Source organism: Clupea harengus, chromosome 17 (genome assembly GCF_900700415.2).
Source record: "Clupea harengus chromosome 17, Ch_v2.0.2, whole genome shotgun sequence".
Classification (NCBI taxonomy): domain Eukaryota; kingdom Metazoa; phylum Chordata; class Actinopteri; order Clupeiformes; family Clupeidae; genus Clupea; species Clupea harengus.
The window spans coordinates 3,502,562-3,516,857 of NC_045168.1; the positions used below are offsets into that span (position 1 = coordinate 3,502,562).

Genomic DNA, 14,296 nt, shown 5'->3' on the forward strand with positions numbered 1-14,296 from the left:
GCCCAACCCCACGTAACTCGCCAAGCCCCACAGGTGCTAGCTGACCTATGATGAATAACAAGAGGATCTCAGTCCTCCTGAAGTCAGTTACTGTGCGATTAGACTTCACAGAGCCTCAGCTCCAGCTCTTTTCCACTGACCTGAGGACAGAAAGTAAAAAAAAAAACTGGCAAGAATAGATGGAATCCACAATAGATGGCTGGGTTGCTAGTTTTCCATAGACACGTCTCCAAAGATCTCGACAATACATTGGCGTGAATGGAAGTGTGCTAGCTCGCACTTTTCTTTGTCCAGATTTTCCTTCAGGTCAGTGGTGGAAGCTGGAGTGGCATCACTGGCTGTAGGGGATTTGCCCCTTAAATCAAGCCACGATGCCTTCGTCTGGTCAGTGACAATGCTAACATTCACAGGTACACACATCTACACAGTCAGAGCCAGGGAGGCTAACGCTACACAGCTCACACAGGTGGCACACCACACACCCAGTCCTTATGGCCATGGCAGTTTCCATTTAGAGGCCGTCTGACTGGGAGAGAGGAGAGGCACAGAAAGAAGAGAAAACATTGGGATGCGTGAGAAAATGGTGAAAGTCTAAATGAACAATGGATGAAGAAGAGAGGTCTGTAAGCCTGTAGGTGGGCAAACACACACACACACACACACACACACACACACACTCACACACACTCACACACACCACTGCGGCTAAAAAGCGAGGGAGAGAACAGACATACGGACAGACGGACACAGACACTCGCAAACACACACACACACACACACACAGGGAGAGAAAGAGACAAACAGAGAAAGAGAAGCACACACACACACACACACACACACACACACACACAGGGAGAGAAAGAGACATACAGAGAAGGCGAAAGAGAGAAAGAGAAACACACACACACACACACACACACACAGACCAAACCCAGGCGATACCTGAGCATCTGTGTGGGCCTTGAGCTCTAAGTCTATGGGAGCTCAGCCTTAGACGGATCAGCTGCTGGGCTGAGGGTTAGTGTAGTACAATAATGGGGTTAGTTATAGACACACTCATCCCATTCCCTCACACACACACACACACACACACACACACACATTCATACACAAACAATGACACAACAAAAATAAATGAACATGACATGAGCAACTGAGATGGGGTGATGAGGGGATGATTGACAAAAGTGTGGGACACACTGATTGGCAGAGGGGATGATTGACATAAGTGTGGGACACACTGATTGGCAGAGGGGAGGGATGATGGCGGGGCTCACCTTCGTCCGCTGGCATCTCTCAGGACGGCCGCTCCAGGGTCGACAGCCCTCGCCTCCAGCTCCTGAACCTCTTCCAGCAGAGACTTCCTCACCGTACGCCTCCCGCTATGGACCCCCCCCCACACACACACACACACACACACAGTTTATTAAACACAAAAGATACATGAGCACACCCTCACAAAAACACACACAGATATTTTCACACACACACACCCATATATGTATACATATATGTATATGTATATGTATATGTATACACACAAAAAGACTGAGTTATGTGTAACAGGGTCCAAGTATGTTTATACGAATATATTGAGAATATATTATGGTATGGAACTAATGTGACAGCAGGCTCTTTTACGGCCTTCTCTGTGGGACCAAACTCGCCTCCAAACCCTCACTGCGTTCTCGTGTGTGAGAGAGCGGTTCTGCGGTACTCACGCGTTCCACGCTACATCTTTGAGCAGGCAGGCAGTTGGCACCAGGATCAACCCCAACCAGAAGCTCCAGCACTTCATCACCCGTCCAGCCTGCAACACCAGAGAGACGGGCGGAGACGTGAAATGACACGACGAGGCCCCACATGAGGGCCGGCTCCAGACCCTCTTACACACTGCAGCAGTACCCCCTCCTCGTCCTCCAAACAGACAAGAGCCAGAGATACACACACCCCCCCACCCCCCCCCCCCCCCCACACACACATAAACACACACACATAAACACACTCACTGTCACGGAAAAGCACCCACACATTCATAAACAGACCTTCAGACAGTTTCTCTTCTAAGAACCACACACACATACACGTACATTCATGGACCAGCACTCTCACATTTACAAACAGACCGTTAGGCAGTTCCCCTTCTGAGACAGACAGACAGACACACACACACACACACACACACACACACACACACACACACACACACACACACACACACACACACGACCCTGCTCTCTCACTGGAGCCCTTGCAGCTGGAGAAGCGGTGACCTAATGACCTTAGCCCCCAGCCTGTCTTTAAAGGTTAATTATCTAATCAACTACTGTCCCTCCCACCCCCATCCGGCTGTCTCTCTCTCTGTCTCTCTCTCTGTCTCTCTCTCTGTCTCTCTCTCTGTCTGTCTCCACCTTCCCCCGCTGTCTTCCCAGTGCATGGGAGTGCTGGCTCTGACCAGTGGTATGCACTTATCTGTGACTCAGCCTGGAGAAAGAGCATCTGTAAAACAACTACAATGGAAACCTGTGTCAAGATCCACCCCATATGTTGCATCCAATGACAGAAAGCAACCCTATAGGTTGCTGTGTAGACTGTAGCACAGAATATGAATCTCTCTCTCTCGCTGTGTAGACTAGCATAGAATATGGACATTCTGGACTGGGTTTACTCCACTTCTTGTTAACCCCTCACATTAAAGTTCCATTAATCACCATTAGTTAATGCACTAATTATCATCAACAAACCACAAACCTCAATATTATTATATCATAAGTAAAGTTAAATGTAGGTCATGGTTTGCTTGTGTTAAGCAATGAATTTAGGGTCATCTGGGATCTCTTAATTAACGTTATTTATGGTGTTAGTTAGCATGACCAGGCCATGAACTTCAGCATTAACAAACACCAAGCAATGTCAACAGCTGTTGTAAATCTTCAGTTCAGTATTTATTTCAGTAATTAGAAGCTGTGACCCTTTCCCCTACCAGTACAGTCTAATGGAATGTAAAGCTCTAGGAGTTGGACTTCGAGCCTGTCTGTGTGAAATTACTTTCAAGGGGTCAGAAAAGTATGGGGGGACAGGACAAATTGCCCAAAATGTATATTCCTAACCCTAACCATAGGGGGAAAGAAGGGAGGGGAAAGGCGGGTAAGACTGCACGCCTGTCTCTCTGTCTGTCTGTCTGTCTGTCTGTCTCACTGACCACTTGAAACTCCCCTGGAGCCGCTGTGACTCAAACTCTCCAGAATTGTGATTTGTCAGATGGCGGCTTTTCATAAAGTCCAGCTCCTTCCCTTCTGCCAACACCCCCCACCCCACCCCCAGACACACACTCAACCCCCCACCCCACCCCAACCCCCGGACTTCCTCTGGCCATACAGTCCTCTCTCTCTCCCCAACACCCACACTCTTCCGTCCTCTCCTCTCTCACTTTCCCCTGTGCTCCCAACTTCCCTCGTCCCCTCAGTTCCAGTCATCTGCTGAAGGATGTGAATGGTAAAATGGCCGCCCACACACAGGACATATAGGACAGGGAGGACTTGGGGTCCCCTGCAGCTGAGGGACCTTCCGGAACTCTCCGAAGCCCCGGCCTGACACGCAAAACCGTTACAGGGCATCCGCCTGCAACAGCTGAGAACACACCCAGAGATAAATCCTCCCTAAACACGGCTGCATTCTCAGACACACACACACACACACACACACACACACACACACACACACACACACACACACACACACACACACACACACACACACACACACACACACACACACACACGTGGATGCATGAAAAAGTCAACACTTGCTTTAATTTAAAATCTACTTTTAGCGGAAGGAAAGCTTCTCCCAAATGGACAGTTCACAGAAAGAGCAATACGGAGAAAGACTGAGTGAGAGAGAGAGCAAGTTTCTCTCTTTTTTCTCCCTCTCTCTTACTCTTCTCTCCGTCACTATCTCTCTGTATTTCTTGCTCTTTCTCTCTCTCATTCTTTTTTACACTTTCCCATCTAATCTCTTTTTCTGCTCCCTCTCTCTCACATTCATTCTCTCTCTCCTTCTTTCTTTTTTATGTCTCCCTTCTCCTTCCCTTCTCTTCCCATCCCTCCCTCCTCTTCTCCCTTCCTCCCAGTCAGATATGGCAGCTGCAGGGTTATTTGAGCACATTCCTGATTTCTGACACAAACTGAATTAATGAGCCTGGGGGGGGGGGGGGGGGGGGCTGAGAAGAGAATCCCCCTACCGACACACACACACACACTCAGACACAGTCATGCCAAGTCTTTAAGTGAGTGAGGGGACCGAAGAAGCCATCAGGGGGTCCCCGCTCACAGACAGCTACATATACACACACACACACACACACACACACACACTACCTCCCCCAGAGCTCAGCTCAGCCTAGCCCACCCGCTTGAGTCAACACCTCCAGAGCAGGCCGTAAAAGCCTGGGGCTCGGGTAACGGCGCAGCAGGTGCAGAGAGCCCGGCGAGCGGGCTGGCGGGGCATAAATCTCCCTGAGCCGCAGTGGTGCTGACACAGGACACCCAGACAGTGAGGCAGCCAGGCGCCGCGCACAAGGGGTGGTGTCGGGCAAGAGCATGGGTATGTGAGAGAGTCAGCATGTGAATATCTATGTCTGTGCTTGTGCATGTATGTTTGTGTGTGTGTGTGTGTGTGTGTGTGTGTGTATGTATATGGGTGTCTACATCTATTTGTGTGTGTGTGAGTGGATATGACACAGCCCAGCATGATACCTAGGACTATGTATGTGTATGTGGGGGGGATGTATATGTCTACTGGGTATATCTATGTGGGTGAGCGAGAGAGATTATGTGTGTGTTCATGTCATAACCCAGCATGGTATCTAGGACTATATATATGGTCCTAGTGTGTGTGTGTGTGTGTGTGTGTGTGTGTGTGTGTGTGTGTGTACTTGCCTGGCCCAGCATATCTGGAGCTATGGGTATTGAGGGCCAGATGGCGGAGTAGACGGCGAAGAAGAGCATCCAGAGCACCATACTGCCCCACACAGCCAGGTGAGAGAACTGCAGGGAGAGACAGAGAGAGACACATTCTATTAATGTCGTACGCTCACACGCATACATATACACACATACAAACAAACACACACATATACAGAGGACAGAAGTGCTCAATGAAGTTTCTTCAGCAGTGTCCCTGTCTTTGTCCTCTATCTGTATATCCCCCTCCCCTCTGTCATTCTCTCTCTCTCTCTCTCTCTCTCTCTCTTTCCATCTGCATGTCTCTCACTCCCTCCCTTTTCCCCTCTGTCTCTGTAAGGAGACACTGTGTGAATTCCTTGGGGTCTCGGCTTCATTGCTGGGGTCTGGTGTGCGGACAGCTGAACGGACAGGGGGTGTTGACACCCGCCTTCTTACCCACCACACACACACACACACACACACACACACACACAGAGTGCAGGAACGGGAATATCCTGGCAAAGCTGTGCCACGGTATTATTTCTATCTGTATATGGAGACCCACCCTACAGCGCCCTCCATGCATGCATGTCCTCCATGCTGTTTTCATCACAGTCAGCTACACAATACAGCATGCCCCCCCTCCCCTCTCTCTCTCTCTGTGCTTGCTCTCTCTCTCTCTCTCTCTCTGTGCCCTCTCTCTCTCTCTCTCTCTCTGTGCTATCTCTCTCTCTCTCTCTCTCTCTCTCTCACTGTGTCATCTGCATGTAACGCATGTCTACATTAGCAGGAAATGAGAAGGAAGCACGGGGCACAGGTCCCAATGGGGAGAAATGTGTTTATTCAGATGTGAATGCAGCCTGTGCACTGAGAGGTAGAAGGTGAAGAGAGGAGAGGAGAAGAGGGGAGATGAGGGGAAGAACAGGGGGAGGACAAACAGAGAGGTAGAGGTGAAAAGGGGGGGGGTAGAGGAGGCAAAAGAGAGAACAGAGTTAGGGAGGGATAAGAGGAGAGAGGACAGGCAGGGCAAGAAACAAAAAGAAAAGAAAAGGAGAGAATGAGGAATGAGAGGTGTGAAGGAAAGAGGAAGGAAGACAAAAAAGAGAAGAAAGGAAGAGAGAGATGGATTCTTACCTTGGTCCAAGCGGTGGTCTCCATTCCAGCTTTCAGACACACAGTTACCACTACATACTGGAAAAAACAGAAACAGAGAGGGAAATATGGGTACTGATGTTGCAGTATTGTGTGTGTGTGTGTGTGTGTGTGTGTGTGTGTCCACATGGAGAAAGAGAAGGAAGCAGAGAAAGCATCATAAATATAAACCGTGAAATACACTCACAATCCCTGTTAAAACATTCAAGTCGGACACACAGACACACACACATATACTGTCTCTCCCACTGTCTACAAAACACACACTCTCTCTCCCTGCCTCTCCAAGACACACACACAGCGTTCAAACGGAGAGAGAGATTTAAGAATGGAAGGACAATGTGGCGAGACAGACAGACGGACCGTACCCCCCAGAAGACCCATCCATAATCCATCGCCCAAATCGTCTCAACTGGCCTTATTTCACCGGTGGGGGGGTTGGTGTGTGTGTGTGTGTGTTGGGGGGTGGGGGGTTTGACAGGAATTATAGAGTGTCACCACCGCTAATATCTGGTGCTCGCACCTCACCTATGAAACCAAGCACCGAGAACACAGCCAGAACCTTGAGTGTGTGCCATGCCAAGTCTGGGCCTGGCCACTCCTCAGTGTGCGCCGGTGTTATGAGCCTGTCCTCTGCAGTTATGAGCTTGTATCGTGTTGTGGATTGGATGTCACTGTGAAAAGACTGTCTGAAGTGGCCGCCTCTGCCCTTGTCTACACTCTTCAGTTCTTTTGTGTGTGTGGTGTGTCTGGGTGGGCCAGGATGAGAGGGTGTGTGTGTGTGTGTGTGTGTGTGTGTGTGTGTGTGTGTGTGTGTGTGTGTGTGTGTGTGTCTTTATTGCTTTAACCTACAGGATGTTTTCAGATTACAGCTCCTTGGGGGAGAGAGAGCTCGGCACGCAGGTAGGAAGTCATAAGAGGGAGCTGTCTGCTGCCTTTCGGCTGACTCTGCACTGGGCTACTCGCTGCCTCTGCACTCAAATGACTCAGGAGTTTTAAGGATTTTTCAAATGATGCTATTGGTGTTTGAGAGTTCTAGAACATAATATCTGGGTTCTCATTGGCAAGGAGGATGGTGATGTCATAATGGAAAAGGGGATACTGATTGGCTGAGGTGATGTTGCAGAACTCACCGTATAAACAATATTTCCCACAAACAGGTAGTCCACACTGTTGCCATTATCAAACGGAGTGTCTGAAAATAAAAACAGTTATTAAAACAGACGATCTGCAGTATGTAACACTACAGTTATACACAGCTTGTTACAGTAAAGTGTAAGAGGGAGATTTATTTTAGAGTGTGTGTCTGCATTTTGTGTATGTGTGTCTGTCTGTGTGGGAGTGTTTATGAGTGCGTGGGTCTGTGATGAATGCGTAGTTACCATGTTCCAGTACTTTAAGAGGAAACCAGAAGAGAATGATTGAGTGGATGAGCGCATTTATGCAGTGACCCCAAAACACCTTTGAGGATGAACGATGAGAGAGACAGAGAGAGAGAGAGAGAGAGAGAGAGAGAGAGAAGGAGAGGGAGGCAGAGAGAGATGGAGAGAAGGAGAGAAAGAGAGAGAGTCTGTGAGTTACAACAAACCGATGCCAAAACACACACACACAGCCCACACAAACAGAAACCCCACAGAAACACAGCTACTACAGTCCTCAGTACATGGCTCTCCCCCTTCACCACACACACACACACACACACACACTCACACACACACATGCGTGCGCGCAACTGCACGCAGGAACAAACAGACCCATGGCAAGCGTCCCCCACATGAGTGAATGACTTCCTTATTCTAACTCCCTGAATCTCATTATCATTGCCATGGAAACAGCCTGGTCTCGGTGCGGCAGTGTTTACCGAGGGGAGGCAGAAGCCTCCAGAACAATCCGCGCCCGTCGGCAATCGGATCCCATGACCCGGGAGTCTGCCACTCACGCACTCATATCCACCATCAATCAGAACATAAACACACACTCATGAATAATCACAAAAAATGCATTCAGACTGTGCGTGTGCAGGGGTGTGTGTTCATGAGTGTGTGTGTATGTGTGTGTGTTTCTGTATTTGCATGCCCTCCTGTGTGTGTGCCTACATATTAGTGTGTCTGAGTATATGTCTGAGCCAGTATGTTTTTATTTATCTGTGTCTGTGAGTATGTGTTCACACACATGATACTAGTCAGTCTCTGTTAGTCTGTCTCCGTGTGAAATCCACGTGTGTGTGTGTGTGTGTGTGTGTACCTTGGTGTTGAAGCAGTCAGCATTTTGAGTGATGCGGTAAAGCTGGGGAAAGCGCAGCATGTTCTGCTGACTGCACGGCCGGTCAACGATGCCCAGAGTGAAGGGAGGCAGCGCTGTAAAGAGCTGACACACACACACACACACACACACACACACACACACACACACACACACACACACACACACACACACACACACACACAGACACAATTACAAACACACACACACACAGGTACGCATAGATACAAATACAAAAACACACACACACACACACACACACACACACACAATTACAAACACGCACACACATGCACAGGTACGCAGAGACACAATTACAAACACACACACACACACACACACACACACACACACACACACACACACACACACACCATAAGAAACAGACATGGCATAACCACAAAATTGAATTACTGATCTGGGTTCAGTAAATTAAATTAAATTAAGACAGACATACACACATGTGATGTGATCACACCGACATAATAAACTAATCTTCACACACGTTCACACTGCGGCTACATGTCGTTGCCATGAGTAGTAATTAGAACCCATCCCTTACACAGACATCCAATCCCCACACTATCATTTAGGGCTGTGTCCGCACTCAGTCACAAATACCAGCATTAGGTCAGACAGAGAGACACAGCTAGAGAGCGAGGGCAAAGAGGGATAGACAGTGAAGAAGGAGAAGAAGTGAAAGAGAGAGCAAGAGAGAGAGAGAGAGAGGGAGAGAGAGAGAAAAGAAGTCGCAGTCATGGATTTAGTTCTGTCCTGGTTGTTATCCTCAATGAGCTATGGAGATGTCTGATGGCTGTTTATTTGAATTTTAATGGGAGCAAAGGAGAAGGAGAGAAAGTGAGGAAGTGAGGAAAAGAGAGAGAGAGAGAGAGAGAGGACTTACCACATTATAGAGACCGATACACCAGCGTTCAAACAGGATCTGACCAGAGAAGCCATTCACAAACGCAAACCAGAGCTAAAAGAAAGACAAAAAAAGAGAAGGATGAGAGAAGAAAAGAGAAAGAGGGATACATATTGATAATGAGAAGAACAAGAGGGAGCATATGGGAAAGATGAGAGGACAGGCCCATGGAATGTGTGTGTGTGTGTGCGTGTGTGAAGGACATCTAGAGGGCATTGTATTGTATGTGTTCTCAGGAAAACTGAAAAGCCATGACCCTAATGACACACATGCTGTGGCCCCTAGGAGAGGTCAGCTTTACACACACACACACACACACACACACACGTTTCCCATCCTGCCTCTGCACTGTAGACAGAGACAGTCTGTCACCTTTGACCCTGGAAGATCCTCTATGCAGGCAACTAATCCCCTCCAACAATCACACAAACACACACACACATTACCAAAATCGCATATCACACATGACAACACGTTCACCTCACAAAAACAAAAACACACTCATGCATGTGAACACGGAAAATTCCGTCATACCCATACCGGCCCCATTCAACTACACAACTCACACACACACACACACACAGACACACACAGACCACACGGTCACTAAAACACATCACATATGAAAACACTTTTAATTTAGAGTACAAATAGACATAATCAACAAAAAAAATATCTCAACCCTGTGCCTCTCCACACACACACACACACACACACACACACACACACACTAGTGGGGCGGTATAAAGTCACAGACTAGTCCCAATGGGAGATGAGGGGTGGTCAAATTCTACCTGCACCTGCTGACATCGTTAAAACGGGGGGAAGGAAGAGCACAGATGTCCAACACACACACACACACACTCATGCAGTCACTGACCCAAAGAGATTGGGTTCACCCAGTAATGGACCAGACATACTGGTAACTCTGTCATCTAAAGCGTGGCTGTGTATATATATACATGTGTGTGTGTGTGTGTGTGTGTGTGTGTGTGAGTGAAAGAGAGAGAGAGAGAGAGAGAGAGAGAGAGAGAGAAAGAGAGAGTGCTTTTGTGTATGAGTAAGAGGGAAAGACACAGAGAGTAGTTGGGGGAGGGAGAGAAAAAGAGAGAGGAAGAGAGAAAGACAGATAGGAAGAAAGAGAGTGAGAACGAGGGAGTGAGAAAGACAGAAAGAGAGAGGCAGAGAGAGAGAGAGAGATGGAGAGGGAGGCAGAGAGAGAGAGAAAGAGAGAAAAGGATAGAAAGGGAGAGAGAGAGAGAGAGAGAGAGAGAGAGAGAGAGAGGAGACTGCACAAATGTGACAGAAAGCAGAGACTAGCAGGGCACCTAATCCATCACTGTCAAACCCCTCAGCAAACAGCTGCAGAATGTCTCCCTTAATGTATGTGTGTGTATCACAGACAGGGACAAAGAGAGAGAGAGAGAGAGAGAGAGAGAGAGAGAGAGAGAGAGAGAGAGAGAGAGAGAGAGAGAGAGAGAGAGAGAGAGAGAGTGCGTGTCTGTGTGTGTGTGTGTGTGTGTGTGTGTGTGTGTGTGTGTGTGTGTATGTCTGTCTGTCTCTGTGTGTGTGTGTGTGTGTGTGTGTGTGTGTGTGTGTGCTTGTGTGTGTGAGTGTGTGTGTAAGGTCGAGGAAAAGTTGAGGTAACCTGATTACTCTCTTTAAGAAGTTCACTGAGCACAGACATTCACACACATTCCAGTAGCCGGAACATAATGATGGAAACACAGAGGGGACAAACCTAACCACATGCCAACCCCACTGACTTAGTGTGAAACGAACCGTAACCAGCCAGGGCTGACAGTACATACCTCTATAATATACAGCACCACATTCTTATAGAAACAGTACAGGATGCATTTAGTGACTCGGTTATAACTCCAGGCTCCATGAACCAGCAGCAGCTTCTCCAGGTATTGGAACTGGGGGGTGAGAAAAGGAGAAAGATAAGGGAACGAAAGAAAGAAAAGAAAGAAAGAAAGAAAGAGAGAGAGAGACAGAGAGAGAGAATGATTTTACCCTCACCCCACGATGTGCCAAAACCCACATGAGCAACCATAAGAACACGTGTGAATCATTACCAGTACAAGACCAGAGCCGGTATCGTGGGCAGACGTCTGGTCTGTGTGTGTGTGTGTGTGTGTGTGTGTGTGTGTGTGTGTGTGTGTGTGTGTGTGTGCGCGCACCCTGCGGTGAGACCTGTGCATTTAGGCAGTCAGAGGTTAAGTGTGTGTGGGTGTGTGTGGGTGTGTGTGTGAGAGAGAGTGACAGAGGTGGTAGACAACCTATAATGTGCACATGAGTGTAATGTCTTCAGAAAATGTCTGATGTGTGTAATGTCACGTGCGGTGTGGTTGTGGGTGTGTCTGTGTGTGTGTGTGTGTGTGTGTGTGTGTACCTGCATGTTTGAGTACCTGTGTACCTCCCTCTTTCATTTTAAATAGTGTACAGTATGTGTGTGTGTGTGTGTGTGTGTGTGTGTGTGTGTGTGTGTGTGTGTGTGTGTGTTTGCATCAGTATAAAGTTGGTTTGCAAGCTCACAGATCTGGGCTGTCGTGTGGTCTGTGGAGTTCTTAATCAGTGTGTGTGTTTAATCACCTGTGCGATGGAGTAGTCGGATGAGTTGGTGGCCTGCATGCCCTCGTTGCCGCTGATGCCCACCCCGACGTGGGCCGTCTGGATCATGCCCACGTCATTGGCACCGTCACCGATAGCCAGCGTGATCGCCTTCACGTGCCGCTTCACCATGTCCACGATCTCGGACTTCTGCAGAGGAGACACCCTGCAACACACACACACACACACACACACACACCACACAAGGCATAGTTACCAACTGTTACCAACACCGCATTTAGACCTTGTGGGTTGGTTCATTAGTAAGAATTAGTGTATTTGATTCTTTTCACTCCCACTCCACTTTAAATGTCCTTGAATGGATGTTTAGTTCTGTGTGTATCTGTGTACGTCTGTCGGTGTGTGTGTGTGTAAGAGTGTGTGAATATGTTTGTCCATTCCTGTATACTGACAATATGTTACTCTTAGATTCAGACAATTGCATTGTAAGTGTCCATGTATCCCCTTGTGTCCATGCCTGTGTGCTATAGACCGCTTTCCCTATTGTCCTGTGCTGTGCAGAACTGATTCAGAGCCAAAATGGCTTCCTCTACATCTTTGGGGTTCTGGGTCTGAGCCAAAATGGCGGCATGTTCTCAGAGTGGGGTTGTAAAGGGCAGAGTGAAACCCAATGTGCTGTTTTCACCTCGCCAACAAAAGCCACAGCACTCCATTCAAACCGGTTCGGATTCTGAACAATGGTGAAGGGCTGCTCAGGGCACAGGTGTGTGTGTGTGTGTGTGTGTGTGTGTGTGTGTGTGTGTGTGTGTGTGTGTGTGTGTGTGTGTGTGTATGCATAATATAAAACTTTCAGACAGACACAAGGGACAGCACACCATTGGGAATATGACACAGTATCGGTTTCACTGAAATCTTGCCCCCTTATCTCTTCTCTCTCTCTTTTCTCTTCTCTCCCTCTCACTTTTCCTTCTGTCCTTTCTATCCCTCTCTTTTTCCTCTGTCCCTCACTCTCTCTCTGTCTCTTTCCTCTGTCCCTCACTCTCTCTCTCTCTTTCCTCTGTCTCCCTCTCTCTCTTTCCTCTGTCCCTCTCTCTCTCTCTCTCTCTCTGTCATTCATCACGAGTGTTTTTGTTTTCTCCCTCTAGTTTACACACCTGTCCACAGGCAGCAGCAGCTCACGTGTTGGAATGATGAACCTAGCTGCTGGAAACGCAACCTTCACTGGTCAAGCCCAAACAACAGAGCTGGGTGGTCTACGGTCTCACAAAGCCACACACACACACACTCTCCCTCTCTCTCTCTCTCTATCTATATCTCTATCTCACACGCACACAAACTCAGTCTCTCTCACACACACAGACAGGCACACACAGGCACTCTTAAATAAGGCATATCCTGGGGAAAACCCAAGGGTAAGAACCCTGCCCCTTTTGTACTTGAAGTAAAGAGAACAGATAGAATATTGGGTGTTAGTGGTATGTGTGTAGGTGGGAGAGGGGTTATGAGATATTACACATATGAACACTGAATAAGAACCACAGACACCACTATTATTTTAGAATGAAACTCACATACAGTAAAGCACACACACACACACACACACACACACACACACACACACACACACACACACACACACACACACACACACACACACACACACACACACACACACACACACAGGGGTGGTGTGTAGATGAAAGAGAGGGGTAAATGTTCTTCATGCTGGAACTGAGCAGAAAATGAGGAGGCAAAAGTGGCTCTTTAAACAAACACAGTGTGAACTCAGGAAACCATGCATGAAGAATATGCACACACACGAATGCTCAGACATGCACACACACACACACACACACACACACACACACACACACACACACACACACACACACCAGGCAGAGACCATCTCAGTCACTTCAGAGGCTGGGGTAAATTGCTCTGATGGGAGAAGGAGTGTGTGTGTGTGTGTGTGTGTTGGGGGTAGGGGGCCAGGCAGTTTGTAAGGCCTTGGAGACTTGAGTCCGGATATGGCTTTTATGCAACAGCAAGTCAATTATTTCCCTTATAACACAGCCACACAGAGAAACTGTCTCTTTTCACACACAGCACACACACACACACACACACACACACACACACACACACACACACACACACACTGTGACTGAAAACTAGATTGCATGAATTCCACCTCTGCTGTTATTGTTAATGTTCTTCACCTTATCTCTCTAAAGGAAACCAGAATTTATTTTACACACTGAGGGTTGCGAGCAGCGGACAAGACACCGTACAGTATTTGTTTGTTGAGGCAGGAAGTAAAGAGAGTTGTTAAAAAGCATGTGTGTGTGTGTGTGTGTGTGTGTGTGTGTGTGTGTGTGTGTGTGTGTGTGTGTGTATTAACAGTAAGTGAGTCATTAGTCTGACATTTCCACCC

General features: G+C 47.9%; 1 protein-coding gene across 9 annotated transcripts in view; it reads right to left on the minus strand.

Annotated features, from left to right (window-relative positions):
- The window catches only part of atp8a2 (ATPase phospholipid transporting 8A2), a 58,598-nt gene that overhangs the window by 3,402 nt on the left and 40,900 nt on the right, over window positions 1-14,296 (minus strand). For all 9 annotated transcript variants that reach the window (XM_031584092.2, XM_031584091.2, XM_031584094.2 and 6 more), the window contains 10 exons: window positions 11,884-12,067; window positions 11,097-11,207; window positions 9,265-9,339; window positions 8,343-8,465; window positions 7,481-7,559; window positions 7,232-7,293; window positions 6,081-6,137; window positions 4,941-5,048; window positions 1,722-1,810; window positions 1,278-1,382 (listed from right to left, as the gene is read on the minus strand). In XM_031584092.2, coding sequence (XP_031439952.1) covers window positions 1,278-1,382; window positions 1,722-1,810; window positions 4,941-5,048; window positions 6,081-6,137; window positions 7,232-7,293; window positions 7,481-7,559; window positions 8,343-8,465; window positions 9,265-9,339; window positions 11,097-11,207; window positions 11,884-12,067 — 993 coding nt within the window. The remainder of the gene's footprint in view (window positions 1-1,277; window positions 1,383-1,721; window positions 1,811-4,940; window positions 5,049-6,080; window positions 6,138-7,231; window positions 7,294-7,480; window positions 7,560-8,342; window positions 8,466-9,264; window positions 9,340-11,096; window positions 11,208-11,883; window positions 12,068-14,296) is intronic.